The 16660-nt window shown below is 28.9% G+C and overlaps 2 protein-coding genes across 2 annotated transcripts; one reads left to right on the top strand and one right to left on the bottom strand.

Moving 5' to 3' along the window:
• Positions 1–1063: 1063 nt before the first annotated feature.
• Positions 1064–2913, bottom strand: LOC112591444. Its single transcript, XM_025335268.1, has one exon. It carries the CDS (start codon positions 2871–2873, stop codon positions 1263–1265), a length of 1611 nt encoding a protein of 536 aa, XP_025191053.1. The 5' UTR covers positions 2874–2913; the 3' UTR covers positions 1064–1262.
• Positions 2914–9335: 6422 nt separating this feature from the next.
• On the top strand, positions 9336–15412 carry LOC112598675 (mucin-5AC-like). Its single transcript, XM_025345213.1, has 3 exons — positions 9336–9747; positions 12967–13400; positions 15167–15412. The coding sequence occupies exons 1-3, from the start codon at positions 9556–9558 to the stop codon at positions 15252–15254; spliced, it is 714 nt and encodes a 237-aa protein (XP_025200998.1). The 5' UTR covers positions 9336–9555; the 3' UTR covers positions 15255–15412.
• Positions 15413–16660: the final 1248 nt, after the last annotated feature.

The raw sequence follows: 16660 nt of genomic DNA, 5'->3' as shown, positions 1-16660 counted from the left end.
AATATTTCATTTAAAAAATAATTGATAATAAAAATAATTTAATGACTTCTTTAACTTTAATCACTTGGATATTAATTCAGATATTTGTTAAAACACAGACAGAAAATTGGTGTAGCTACAGTTTAATGGATCTGCGTTCTTATTGGCATAATATTATAATATTTATAGGTAAGTGGTATACAGTGCCATCGAGTGTATCAGCCAAACAAAAATAATACTTTTAGTTTTTTTTTAAATTTACCTGAAAATGATGTTCGTTGTGTAGTTTATTTGTCATCTAATCATCAAACGTTTATAATAATGTACTTACTACATGTATTATTTACCTTATAATTTATAAGTTATGTTGTTATGTATAATTGTATAATATATTTATGAAAGTATAGCATGAGAAAACAATCTAGATATTTTAATGATTGATATTATTATAGTAACTATATGTAGGAACTAGAAATGAAAATATATTATATTTTTATGATTTCTCACTGTGTTAGTTTTACACGTTTACACTATATTGATTAGGTTGCGCCAGGTCACTAATAAAATACCTTAATTCAACATATAAAAAATGTTTTATTATATTTAGGTTGATATGTTCAGTAATTTGAAAATAATTTTTATTAAATAAAATAACAAAACAAGACCAATAATTTTAATGTGCTTACAAATTAAAAGTTTTAATAATTAAAACTAAATAGATAATTCTGTTAGCTATAGTTAATTATAATTTAGAAGGTAGGCGTATCACAATATTAATTAAAGATTAATTTTTATATATAAAAATTTATTACTATCATTTTAGACTAAAAATAAATGTATTAACTATTAATAATATTTTGAGTTAGGTAAAATGATTGTATCAATAAATAATATAAGCATATTATCATTCCATTTTAAAATGTAGGTATCTTAATCAATGTACAATACAATTATCTTAAATTGTCTAATATGTTATTAATTAATACTATAAAATAAAATATATTTACATAAAAATAATATTAGATTGTTTTTTAAACTTTAAATTTGTATTATTCAAATAAATAAATATTAATATAACATTAAATAATTGTTATAAATATTTAAAGCTCATAAAAACGTGTTTTGATTTTTACAATTTAATAGGTATTCAGATTGTGTAATTCGGCCATTCGAGTATTGATTTATACCGGGTCAGCACTTACAAAATAAACACTATTTAAATATAATATGACAAAATATCTTCAATATTTTCAAAATATTACAATAATCATCAAACATTTTACCTACAATACTTTTGGAGTTGCCACTTCTAACGTCATTGTAGGCAACGGTTTACGGTCGCCTACCTTCCGCATGATCAAGGAACTATTTGATGACAGTGTAGATTTTGGAATTCCAGGTTTAATCACAGTTTTCACGGAAACTACATTTTTTACCGTCGTCGAATTTTCCACTGTCTTCGCGGTGATCGTTTCCGTTTGTTTTGGAGCAGACCTTGAGACTATATTTTCGACCGACGGTTTACTCTGCATTTTTGTGTCTTCTTGTATCTCCACCAGCTTAGTACTCGTTGTAATTCCAGACTTTTCTATACTACTTATTGACCCTATAGCAGTCTGTGGGTTTTCAATTTTTTTCATTGCGACTAATTCTACAGGACTTTTTCTCAAATCTACTGACGTTGTTTTACCAGCTTGGGTATCTGCAGCTTTAATTGTATCAGTTGCGTCCATAGGTTTTTTTCCGACTTTTAAGGCTTCGGAAAATTTCGGTTTTTCTAAAGTTTTCATAGCGATCATTTCTGTAGGTTCGTCAGTTGTTTTCGTATTTACTGACGTACCCAAACCATTCACGTGCGATGTGTCCACTACGGGTTTGTCAACAAGTTTTTCGTGTATTGCACCGTCGTCCGTAGGTTTTTCCATAATTTTTATAGCGATCATCTCGGCGGGTTTAATTTCCTCAATTTCCACAGTTTCTATTTTTTTTACGGTAGTCATTTCATTTGATTCAACTTTGGTGTTTATGTTCTTTGTCGGGGTTTCGTCGACTTTAATAATTTCGTCATTAGTATTTTTTTCTACTATTTTTACATTGGATGATACGCTTACGGGATTTTCTTCGAAATTTGTCGAAAGCGTCTCAATTGTTTTAACGTCAGTATTCGAACCGTTTGAAATCTCTGATGCCTGGAAGTTTGTTAAATTTGTAGATTTTTCTATTGTTTTTGTCGCAATAGTTGCTGTAATATTATCGATTTCGACGGCACCGGCTACTGCCGTAGGTTTTTCTACGGTTTTTACAGCTACCATTTCAGAAGAGTTAGCCGCGAAACTACCTGCAGTTTCCTCTAAATGAACTTTTTCCTCAAACGTACTTGGTGCTATACTCGGCGTTGTAGTTGCAGAATATTCGTCACTATTCGCGATGTTTTTTTGACTATCTGCAAGATCGGTCTGAATGTTTATTTCGGACACGGGCGATGCAGCAGCCGTGGGTATTATGTCCTGCAATTTTTCTTGGCTCGAAGTCGACGTTGAGTACAGTTCTTCGTATCCCTGTGATGTTGTCGTGAGGTATGTTGACGGTAACTCACTGTAGGACACTTCCGGGTTAACCGTTGTTGTCGTGCAGTTTACGGGTTTCTTGTGATGCTTTTTTTTCGTTTTGACACCGTGACGGCGCCCGAATATTTGATGCATTTTATTGCTGCCTTGCAGTATAGCTTTTTCGCCGAACTCGTCGCTTGACAGCAATAGTATGGCGACATCGTCTATGTCCACTTGTAGATTGAATTCACCTTGTTGCCTTTGATCGTACGTGACCGTTGGAGCAGCCTGCAGGGCTCCACAGAAAACTGCTAAAACACAAACAATTCGTAACGCAACCACCATCGTGCTGTATAACTACACTACTAAAGCTCCTATTGCTATTACATGATAACTCGACAACGATCGAGAAGGTATTTTTTCCCCTAGCGCACTCACTGGCCATGTCTTTGTATAACCGGTAGTCGTAACAACAAACTGGAAATTACAGTTTAAATACATCATGTACAGTGCACGGGACTTAATTTTGCCTATAGTCGAGATCGTACGTTCAGGTACCGTTATATCTAATATTATATTATATTGTGTGTACACTGAATTGGTTAATTATATAGTTGTTCTGACCAGCATCGGCAGCATCGGTTGTGATTTAAAAAATGTATTATTAGCATTTGGTTGGACGGTCATCGAACTCGCTTCGTCATGATATTGACCTTTTATACATTACCGATAAATGAGTAAGTGACAATTAAATACAAAACTCGTTCTTAAAATCATTAACTTGTTTGTATAATGTGTATATTTTTGTGTAGGTAGATTTTAAAGACTGGAGAGGTATGTAGTATAATAACTCTGATAGTATTAACAATTTAATACATATATAATACATAGGTATTTGTAAACCTTAAGCATTAATAATGCGCGAAAGAAAAATATTATGTTAACATAAGGATTGATAAGGTTATAATACATTAATATTTTTGTGAAGTACAATAATGAAGGATTAGAACTGAATTTAATTTTACCACTAACATTAATTTAAACTTGAAATATTTTTTGTATTTTTAAAGTATTGCAGTGTTTGGTATCCTATTGGCTATTACTTTGATTTCATATAAATTATGTCGTATAAAATACGCTTAAAAAAAATTCATCTTATATTACAGCTATGTAATATATTTTATTATTATATACATACCTGCAGTCTGCAGTAGAATCTAAATATCTGTTACGAATGCCCAAAATCATGATTTTTCTGTGCTTTGTTATCAGAGCTATATTTATATAATATGCTTATACATATTGTATTTTCATTATTCGGATCATCTTGCGTGAATTTCTGCGAATCGATTCTACAGTCATGGAAATGGTTGTCTGAATTTTACTTCACACGCTATTCATAACATTTCCGATTATTTTATTATTATTATTATTGTAATATTTTTTATATATTTTTTTTTTTTTTGTATGTTCACAGTTACTCGTCAACAGAATTTATTAATATGCGTAAAAACTTACACTACATATATAATACCTACAACTTGTAATATTTTAGTTATTTTATCATTGAAGTACCTAGGTACTTGTTTAATGATATTTTCGTCAAATTATTTAGATAGTGGTGTAGTGATTATGAGGAAAGATTTATAGTTTTAGAAATCAGAATACTTACACTTTTAAAGTGATAAAACTACTGTAAATTGGAGCAAATACTTTTCAGACTCTTGATCTTGATCGGTCTCAGTGGTGGATAATTTACCAGAAACGTTAAAGCGTCTAAACAATCATGCCAACTATAAATGCACATTAATACATAAATGTATATTTACAATGTTCCTACATATAAATAAAGAATAATAAACACTATGCTACGTAGCTGATCACGTTCTGGTGTGGTTTAATTAAATGACCGAATAAACAATTTCATTACTAAGATCATAACATATGAGTATAAAGTATTAAAATATGAGATAACATGTGTGATGCGAATCATAGTATGTTGAGGGCAAAAAAAAAGTCGAGTGTTTACAACGACCAATATCGAGACCAGTTAGTCATCATGTAAAACCGCAGGTTGTTTCATTTTTCTGTAGTACGTAGAATGTATATTATAGGTACAAATACTATGTAGAATATACGTTCCCTATTCAATGTTCCGGTATTTTATTTCATCTATTTCCATTCAAAGTCTTATGCATTCCTCGTCACATGTATATATCTACTAATGATGGCCACGCTTTTATAGATCGAATGAATAACAATACACGTTATCGGATAATATACTTATCAGAAAATTACATTGTACGTGTTTTCCCATTATACTTTTTTACAATATATAATAATATAGTAGTCACGCAACCAAGTATATTACAGTATTTATTACATTTATAGTTCTGACAATCACCACTCGTGTACCATTGAAAAAATAAATTCCTACAAAAGTTTGGTGAATGAAGAAAGTCGATTTCAGATTTCCCTGCAAGTGCCAACATGCTTACAGGGTTGTTGTCCACACAGTGTTTTGTCATTTATATTTTATATCAAATTTAATATAATAGTTAATGTAATATAATTATTAATTATATTAAAATATTCAAACCGTTAATGTTAAATATGTTAACATATAATAAGTTGAAGCATTTATGTCTAAATATATTTTTTTCTTAGAAATATTTCAGTATTTTAACGGTTATTATTTATATATTACCTACTGTTTATATTTTGTAAAGTATTTTTCTTAACTTCATAGTCGATAAAATTTTTACGTTCCTATTTTAATTTTTAACTGTTATAGTGGGTGGAGTATATAAGTGAAAAAAAAACCATTGTTCCGATAAGATTTCCATCAAAACATAATCAACTTATGTGAGTATAGTTTAGACCTGACCGTCGTTGTTAAACCAATCATAATATACATTTATATTTTATAATATACAATTTTTTTCTTTAACTAGAATTCCTCACGTATGCTGGACGGTTGTGTGACGATTTTTTTATTCTGTCATTATTTCTGTATATATTTTCAGTATATTTGGTCACGATTCATTTGCTAAACAAGTAAATCGAAAATTCATTGTCGGTTAATGTACACTTACAGTTATAGTTGTTAAATGTTATAAAAAATAATCAGACGGCGAAGACGGGTGTATGTATATGTATTTTTTTTCATTATTCTTTTTCAGTGATTATTGAATATGTTTGATAATATGTATAATTTATTCATATAAGCTATAATAAATTATGATTTAAAATGCAGTTGCTTATTTAATGAGTCATTATAAGCACAAATTGTTTTTGTACCTATAATTAACTATACATGTATCTAATCTAATCTAATCAATATAAATATATTTTTCTTGACATTTATTTACAAATCAAATTAGGTAAACAATATACAGACGATTAGAGTTTATAGGCGAAGGTGTAAACACGGAAATACGAAATATTATATTAGTTGTACAAACATTTTAAAAACTAAGTAGCTAAATTTTTTTCACTATATTATTGAATATACTTTTAGATCGCATAATGCACACCATTAAACGTAGAAAATTAAAAAAGTATCAAATTGTATACACTTTGCATTATAATGAATTTCTATGATATAATTTTGTAAGGTTTAGCATTTTATTTGCGTACATTAATTATTGATAAGTATTTATCGATTCTGATGTTAGATTTGAAATCTATTGGATCATAAACAATATATAATATACATACAGGTTAGGTACCTAATATATATTGTGGTAAGAATTTTGTAGAAATTTGCGATTTGAATACAATATGTAATTAGGTTCTAATTACACATCACTAGGGGGCTTCGTTGTATACAGCCCGAATCTTATCGTCTTTGCTCCGTTTACATCGACCACCTCGGCGAAACACACCTAAACCTTGTGTCTTGACTGCGTCTATACAAGTCGATTGATTTGTTTACTATTCGCTATGAGATATTCCACAAAGAGAAATAACTTGTACAATAATGTCCGAGTTTCCGAATGGAACAACAAAATCACAGTTTGAAACGCATTGAAATTTGGCCCACATTTCAAACGGCAACGTCGCAGATTTCGGTACGTGATAAAATATATATACATACTGGTATATGTATGATGATTCAAAGTATTTGTTCCGGATTCGATTGACTACAAAATGTCATTATATAGAATACTAGGTATATATATAAATTACTTTTAAATTGAAAATAACCCTCGGCAGTGTAGTTATTGATATAGATTTATGAATATTAATTATAAAAATATGGGTTTTATAAAAAATTAAAATAGATAAATGGTAAGCAAATACGACTATATATATATATAAGGTCAAGACATACTTAAATTCGTTGATTAGATTAGCGGCAACAATGAATTTGATAGTGGTAGAGATGTAGTCAAAGTTTAGATTTAGTGATTAAGTCAGTAATTTTGGAAGTTGAGAATTTTAATAATATGTATTTAAAAATACTAAACGAATAACATGGTATAATATTATGTGAATAAGTAATAATATAACATATTATACAAACTTGACCGTATTAAGAAAATAATAACCAATAATGGTAGTAATGGATTTAATACATTTCTAATATTTAATATGAGTTTGTCAAAATTTCAATATATCTTAAGCCAAGCTTAATGAATAGAAATAATTTGCATATAATATTATACATATACATTGTAATAATGAAAGTATATTAAAAGAAACCGAGTTTTACGTATGGTGAGATAGTATACGAGTATATAAATATATTATATACTAAAATATGTATATTACATTGGTATGAATGTAAGACACTAAGAACTGTTAATTGTATGCTCGTATGTAGGCACAACTATTTAATCTCTTTTCAGAATATTATTTTGTACATCATTGCGACCGCAGCGGGATATCTGAACGCGAAAGTCATTGACACGGTTTAAAACCATAGGGAATATATAAACTCATATATATATATTCTCTATGTATATGTATTGTATACAAGAGAGGAGATGATAAGAAAACAGATATAGAGAGAGAGTGGTAGCAATGTACAACAGGAATCATAAAATATACTGTACAAGGGCAATTAAAAAATATAATTATTACAAGATAAGTAAATACAAATATATAAATTTGTAAAAAATGTTTAAGGTATATGTTTTTTGCGAATAAAATGAATGAAAGCTAAATGACTATAAATATGACTCAGGTGGAACCAAAATAAAAAAAAAAAATTAAATAATAAAACTTAAAAACAGACTAAACTTAGACATTTGAAATTATTATATTTAATATGTGCATTTAATTTTTAGTACAAAAAATCGAATGTATTAAAATGATTATAAATTATAATAATTTTTTTACGCAAATTTATAAAGAAATTTCTTATATAATATGAACTGAAAGGGTTCCAACTTCCTTTTATATTCTATAAAATGTATTTTGTTTTATAATTTGTTGGTTTAATGCTTGGTTTAAGTATTGTAATGGAAAATAAATATTTAAAAATCATGACATATTATAATTGCATAGCTATACACATACAATTCAATATATTATACAAATTGTATTATGTTTGTGAAATATATAGCAATACATTTTTTATTCTAAGTAAACTCTTAAAAATGTTTATTCAATGCATATTATAGGCCCTCAAAATAAAAAGATACTTGTCATCATATTTAAGACTAGATCTCTACTCGGTAATACGTGTGGATGTACCTACTTGATATTCTTATCACATATACGAGCTTATAAAGACAGCCCTTTTAATATTATATTATGGTATATTATCCACGAGGTCACTACATCTACACGCAGATGTGGATCTAGAAATCTAAAAGGGGAAGAATACATTTTTTTTTCAAAAAGACAACAAGTATAATTTTAGTATAAATTAGGTATTATACATTTTTTCAAAATTTGATAACAATATTAACAATTATAATAATATTTTAAATTTATAGATAGGCCATAAATAGTTGTAGTATTTACTTATAATTACTATAGACATCATAATTTATAAGTATTCGTAACGTACACAGCATAATGTATATAACATGTCTAAAGGAGGGATAAAGCTCCCTAGTCTCAAAAGAGATCTACAGTTGCATGCGTGTGTTGTCTCGGTCTTAAATTTTAGAACACCGGCAAATTTGGGTTTGATAGTTCCAATGTTATGTGTTATTAGTTTTAATACTTAGTAAACTGACCACTTAAACTAAACTTGCCAAACTTAAAAGTAAGAATATTATCTGTTTCTATGTTGATTTTTTTTTCATATTTTAATTTTTACGCGAAATGATATGGCCTATTTTATATGAAATTTGACAATTTTAAAATACATTAGCTATGTATATACAATATACATAGCATCGCATGGTTTAATAACTCACCAACTATTTGCTCTAATTTCGATTTCGATACAACAATATTAAAAAAAAAAAAAAATCGCTTATATAAAACTGCATATAGTAATAAAATATAAAGAATAATCTCATTTAAAAAAGGAAGTTTGTGTAAGTCAACACAAAAATATCATTTACATATAAGTAAGTAATACGTCTCGAGACTTGAATGTTATCCTAAAAATCCGAAGTCGAATAAATGCATTATTTTACTATAGACGAAACGGGGTTGAGTGCGATTGGCGAATCGCCCTGTATACCACACTGCGTCGCGGTCGAGGTCGCCCCGCAGCTCAGCAAAGCGATATTGCGGGTCGGCGTACCGCTGCTCGAACTGGTCCGCCGGATCGCAGCTGTGGCGGCGACGAGACGGACCGCTAGCCACACCGCAGAGGTCGCAGGGGCGGCTCAGGCGGCTCAGTTCTTGTCAGTCGCGCATCAGACGCCGTGCGGGCCACTCGTCTGCCGATATCCTCACATGTAACAGCGCTGTAACATTGTTGCTTGCCTGCCACAGCGCAACGACAACAATTCAAATATTATTGCGCACAACACCGTTGCCGAAAACATAATAATATCGTTGACGGTCTGCTGATATTATTCGATATCTATAAAATCGTCTGAGCTGCAGCTGCAGCATGCAGTATTCGCAGCGACGGTGGTGCACCGCGGCGGTCCAGGTGCTGGTGCTGTCGGCCCTGGTGCTGTTGACGCACGGCGCCACGATCAAGTTCGACCAGAGCCAGACGGGCGACTACAACCTGCAGATACATCTGAAGAACATCGAACTGTACGCCGTGTTCGACGACTCGGGCGGCAACGACGACGAAGTGAGCGAACTACGCATTATCGGCTATGTAACATTCATAATATTATGTCGTATATTGTATTTACAGCTATATTATTAAGAGCCGGGACACTGATATTTTCGGTTGAGGTTTGGTTTTTAGGGAGGCGTAACGCGCGGTTTCGGTTTTAGTTTCATCAAACATTTTTGAATCGGTTAATACACCAATTTTAACTAGTTTTATTACGTCCGTCTGTCAAGTCGTGTCCAAAAATTCAGCTCGTCCCGAATCGGGAAATTTATTGTTAGACCACGGTTAGTGAATTATATATTTATATAGGTAATCACAATAATTCACCACGGCCAATATTAGAATAAGATTATAGACGGCATACGATGTCGAATAGCTGTGAACACGGCTTTGTACGTTAATAAAAAATAAATAAAATATAAACGATTGGCCACCTAGAAAAAAGCCTTTGTATTTTTCTAATACAGTAGACGCCGCTTATAAGACTCACGGATATAAGGTTCAGTCGCTTATTAGACTCAAAATCGTCTGGAACGGTCCGGACGTATCCGAATACATTAAAATAAATCGGTTTTAAGACTCAACACTTCGGTTATAAGACTCAAATTTCGTAAAATAAATAGTAGAAAATAAACTTTTTTGGTTATAATTTAGAAATAAATTGGTTTTGAAAAATGAAATAATATTCGTGTTGATTATTTCTAGTTTCTGTCGGTACCTTATAACGTATAATAATTTTTATCGCAGATAAAAGTTCACATTTATTGCAGCGATAATTATAACGATTATAATTTTAGTTTTTTATATCGGGATTATTAAATTTATTCAATAATAAAGTATGTAATATGTAATATGTGTTAATGTATTAAAATCAAAGCAAAATATGTAGTAAAATAAAATTTATAAATATGTAATTAATTTTTTTTCCACTTCGCCTATAAGATTCATTCGGTTATAAGACTCACTTTGTGCTGGTCCCAAAGTGAGTCTTATAAGCGGCGTCTACTGTATATTTAAATAAAGACTTAAGTTCCAATACTTTTAATATGCATGAAAATGGAAAGCTGTCCGTTGGTAAGCGCTTAACTTGAAAACGAATAAACCGATTGTACTCATTTAAAAAAAAAAAAATATTCGTAATAGTCGGAATAGGGGTTTTTATGACAAGAAAAATTGATGAATAATTAAAAGTACTTTTTTGATGTAATTTTTATATGAACTCGTGATCATATATGTTTGTACAAAGTTTGCTGGGTCAGGTTTAAAATATAAAAAAATTTTATGGACATAACGACGTTTGCCGGATCAATTGTTCTTTTATAAAGTTTGATTATTTTTGATACAGTTCCAGTCTTGGATTTCAAACTTGGGTGATGATTTGATTACAACATTTATAGGTAACAATAAGTATGATATGATAATAAACACTTACCGACTATTGTCGGTTTGATTTGACGGACTTCAATAGCAACAGTTATGAAATAGAAAGTTTGTAGTAATGCGTTTAATTGGCGGCTTATACTCTGTGCGATTGAATCTATTTATAATATTTATACTATTATCTTAATTCACATAATGAAGACAACTCGCTGTTGTATGTTGTGATCAGGTTGTAACCATTAGGTGGCTTTTTAATTTAATTCTTTCAAGCTATTTTTATGTATAGGTACATCACTCTCAGAGACTTAAACGCATTATTTTTTACAGAAAAGTTATTATTTATCATAGTTGATGTTATAATTGTAAGTTTTTTAAGTCAGACATAATTTTAAAACAATATAACTAAAAATAGTAAATGCCTTTTATATCCATAAAAAACGTATAGTTAAATATAATATAATATTATTATTTTAGTTTTAAAATATAATACTATAAATTTCGTATACTTATAAAAGTTAATTAGTACATATTACATTACGGTAATTATTTAAATTATGGCAATAAGGTTTTAGGCGTATTTAACGTTAAATTTTTAAAATACTGTAAAGTCTATAAATTTATAGCCATTTAATGTTTGCAAATTTTCCCGAAAAAAGGTATTTTTAAGAAATACTATGGATTTTTATGATATGTTTTGAAACGGTTTTTAATAATATACAAAATATTTAATAAAAGTAATACAGAGCTTTTATTAACGGTTTTATACAGATTGTAGAATTGTACATATTTAAATTGATTTTTGTTCGTATACTGCACTATTCAGTTTCTTTATTTATCTTATACACAGTTTGAGTTGGTGAAGTCTAATGATGAGATGACATTATGTGATAATATTACGATTTATACATAAATTTACATCTGATTATAGTTTTAATATAACCATAAAAAGTTGTAACGCTTATATTTATTAGTATTATATTTAAATGTATAGGTACTTAATGTATGAAGACTTTACTTTTCTACTTATTTCTTACTAAGAACATAATATAACTGTATAAATATACCTATATTTTAGGATAGTTTCAGGTTTTTTCATAAACTATCAATACTTACAATACTACTTAATTCTCCAATTCAATTTTAAATTAAAATTTTTATGTTGTTATTATAAGTTATAAAATTATAAATTCTTACTAAAACATTTTATTTTTTTGCTTTCATTTTTCTGATAATAACTTATGACTTCGATTTTTATAATTTAATCAGATGCAGAATAGTTTGTTAATGTGCTGTTTATAGGATACTAAATAAATTGATTTTTTTTCTAAGAAAAGTTAGGTGTATCTAATCTAAAGGTCTGATAAGGTTTTTGAACCAAACCAATTTATGTTCTGAAAATAATAAATTTTTTTCTTTAATTTATTAATTATATACCAAAGCGTTATTACAATTTTGGTCCGTAATATCAAAGCGTATTTCAGAATTTACCTACCATAAAAAAATGTTGGAGATCCCTAATTTAACTTATTTTAAACTTGTCATAGTAATTTACTAAATCACCAATCTAAATTCTAAATTATTATTTATATAAATAATATGTACAAAAAAAAAAAATTGATAGTTTTAAATGTTCATTTAAAAAAATTATAATCTGATATTCTAATTAATAATTATGAATTAAAAAATACGAAAAACTATATTTAAAACAAAATTTTTTCAATTTAATAAAAAAAATGACATTAAAAAAATAAATATTATTAACGGTTAAAAAGATTACTTATAAATCTATCTGTCAAATATGTTATACTGTGCTGAATATACCTAACTTATAGTTACACGATTTTTGTGTAGTACGAAGACTTACCCGACTACACGGATGCACTTGAAAGTTCGACTAAGCCACCGCAAAACGCATCCACAACTTACGCTCCTACATCAAGCACTGTGGCAACAGCGGCGGTCGTAAGTACGAGTTCACCTGCACTGGCGTTGTTGGACCCATACTCGCAGTCCAATAGTGACAAGATTGTTCAGATGGTCGAGGCGTTGATCGCTAGCAACGGAAACACTTCCGATTTACCCACCGAACAACCGCCATCGTCAGCGAACGCCGGCACAACATCGTTGTCACCACCGGCATCCGGTCAGTCTCCATCAGCCGTCGCCACAACTTCCACTGCTGCGTCCGCGGCCACGACGAACAGCACGGCTAACCGAAAGTGTGGACCCGGATATTTCAGGGACCCAATGGGCCGGTGTCGGCGCATCCGAAAACCACATTTACCGTAAGAACAGCATAATATAAAATATATATAAATATTATACCTGTATTCAAAATATATCGTATTATAGTATTATTAGGTACCTACTATGTACACATAATAATTAATAAATTACTCCCATTAATTAGTTATTATCTTATACATAAATTAATAATAGATCTATAAACAAAGTTTATTTTCTTATTAATTTATTAACTTATAATAATTAACTGTTTTACGTTTTTTGTACTCATATAAATCAAATTACTTTCTTATTATTATAAATTATGATTACCCAATGTTTGACAAAATAATATTTGTTTTTATGTCGATGTAGATAGATATGAACTCGACTAGCATGAGTTATCAACTATGCTCACTCCTATTTTTACCTTTAGCACCCACTCAGCTATTATATTATATTACACGTTACATGCTTACATGCATCCCTTAAGTATACATAAAATTAAATAACTCGAAAACTATTTATTCATATTTTGATTCATAAATGTATCAAAATCTACAAAAACCAAATAAAAAAATCACGTGTTAAATAATTCAAAGTAGGTAAAATGGGATATTTTTATTTGAAATATGCTTCTACCTATAATCTATTAGGCAGTATATTTAAAAATTTTATAAAACCAGAATTTGAATAAATGTATCTATTATTAAAGGTTAAAAAGGGATGGCTGACCATTTTTGGTTGAAAACACATTGACCTATATCATACTTTTCGTGTGAATTTACAATTTTTTCGAAAGTTAATGTATGATCTACCTAGTATCAAAGTATTTCATTAAAAATGCATAATCGTGATAAACGATAATGCGCACATTTACTATTTAGTCATATTTCTAATATATCTATATGAGTAATTGCAGTAACTGTAAACGTATGTACCTAACTGCTGTTAAGTGTTTTCGCGAACCAATCGTAACGGTTTATGAGAGTACTTTTCGTGCTTGTATGGTATACCTACATATTATTATTCAAATCAAATACCTGCTTCACAATTATAATATGATTAGTTATACCGTTTTTTCAGTTAGGTACACTAATAACATAGTGTACCGTATACGCGTACATAGGTAATATACAATTATATGGATAGATAATTGTAAAAATTCAAGTACCTATGTGTGACGTCAACTCAAAATATCTTTCAAAAAAAATTATCGCCGCACGAAACCACTTTGAATCGTAATAAACCAGCTGACACGTATCTACGGTTAAGCTAACGTCATTATGATATATATTGATATAATAATGATATACAAATGTCAAATACATAATGTCTTCACGTTCCTATAAAACAGGGTTCGGATGAAGTTAAATGACTTGCAAAGTATAGTTAATATGACTAATATTACATTATGAGATAACTGAAACGATATTACCTATTAATTATTGTCTATTTGAAAGGCGTTCGTGTTGCATGACTTTAATTTTTTTTGTCTAAAGATTCATTTTCCATGCTGCGTCTGGAGTCTGGACACTGCAGGGAAGACGTACCTACCTTTACTGTAAAATAATATTGTTTTGATTACAACGGTATAGGTGTTCGTGTACCTACCTACAACCTATACATTAACATTATTCGTCATCCGATTTCATTTTTTAACTTGGCGAATTCGTTAATTCGTGTATCAGAAGAAAATCGTAAACTACTCCCACCCCGCTATTATAATGTCTGCAATTTCAGAGTTGATAATTCGTGATTTTAACACTGCAATATATTAATGTAAATATAAGAAATATATAATGACTATTTTGCTTTACGTTTATAGGTTTTTACAAATGGTTCATACTCCAGGAGTAATTAAGTCATTCCAACCACAGTTAAGGACTACCGAAGACGTCAGTGTGAAAAATTAAACATATAAACTAAAATAATTTAGTTTTAATAAGTTGGCAAGCTGCTACGAACGAATTATGTCTTAATATTTATTGTTTATCTTTAATCATACCTACTTATACCTAAGAGCTTACATATATTATTATATTTAAACGTGTGTAATATATAGAATTTATATATATATAAAAAAAAATGTTATTCACAATACATTTTTTGAAGTTTAACATCCAAGTTTGTGGTCAATGGTCATTTTATTCAATTTATATTATTACATAATATGTAATAGGTGTATTAATTATTTTTAAACAGTCAGTCTCCCATATATTAAAAAAAAAAAATAAAATAAAATACGTTGATAAACATAGATGGATGGGTAGAAAAAATATTGTTAAGAACCAAAAACAGTATCATACTATTCTGTATTCATGAATGGTATAGTTGGCTAATTAGGTATATATGTTAATACATTACAATGTTTATCTATGTAATTTTATATTAATTTTAATTTTAAATACATTTTTACAATTTAATAACTATTTCATTTATTTCAATAACTTATCTGAAATCAACATTACTTAAGAACATAATATTATATAAATATAATAATACATTACCATTTAAATTCATAACTTTTTTTTGTGTTACACTTTATTCTAAATTCTAACTGCAAATCTTTATCCCTCATATCAGTGGCCACTGATATTGGCATGAATGGCCCATGTGTTTACTTGTTTCAATAACATTTGGGTAGGCTGGTGGTTGTAGTTGGATGTGAAGTGATTAATATAATTACTTATTTTACAATGACTCATAAATCATTATAGTATGATAAAATTAAAAAAAAAATTATACTACAACAATTCATTGTACAATAAATCACCTAACACAATTTAAAATTGCTTATAAAAAAATTGTGTATACATTTGATGTTTGAACGTCTAATATTATATAAATTTGAATTTCAATCGCTTACAAAAAAAAAAGTTGTAAAGAAATACAAGAGTGAATTATATTGAAATATAAGCGTATGTTATTTTAATACCCTCTTATTAATGTTTTGAAGTACTTGGTGGTATCTATAACGGATAAAATGGGAATGATTTTTATCATTTTTTTATATTGACAACTAAATATAAACATCTTTTATAGGCAGATGATCAGAAGTATCTTCAGAAATTTATATTATTTTAAGGATAGCTGCCACTGAAGCATATATTCATATACATTTTTGATTTTCTTATTCACAAACTGAAATCCAAAATTTAGTAGTATTAATTAAACTCATTAAATAATGGTAAAATAAATTCTATTTTATTTACTTCCTTTATTCAAATAAAATATACATAATAATGATTTGTAGTTTACAATTAAAATGCTACCAAATTAAAATAATTAAAAAAAAAATATTTACTATTAATGAAAAATG

This window comes from Melanaphis sacchari, unplaced genomic scaffold (genome assembly GCF_002803265.2).
Source record: "Melanaphis sacchari strain LSU unplaced genomic scaffold, SCAv2.0 Contig0_pilon_pilon, whole genome shotgun sequence".
NCBI classification, from domain to species: Eukaryota; Metazoa; Arthropoda; class Insecta; order Hemiptera; family Aphididae; genus Melanaphis; species Melanaphis sacchari.
This window is presented reverse-complemented; position numbering and strand designations above follow the sequence as displayed.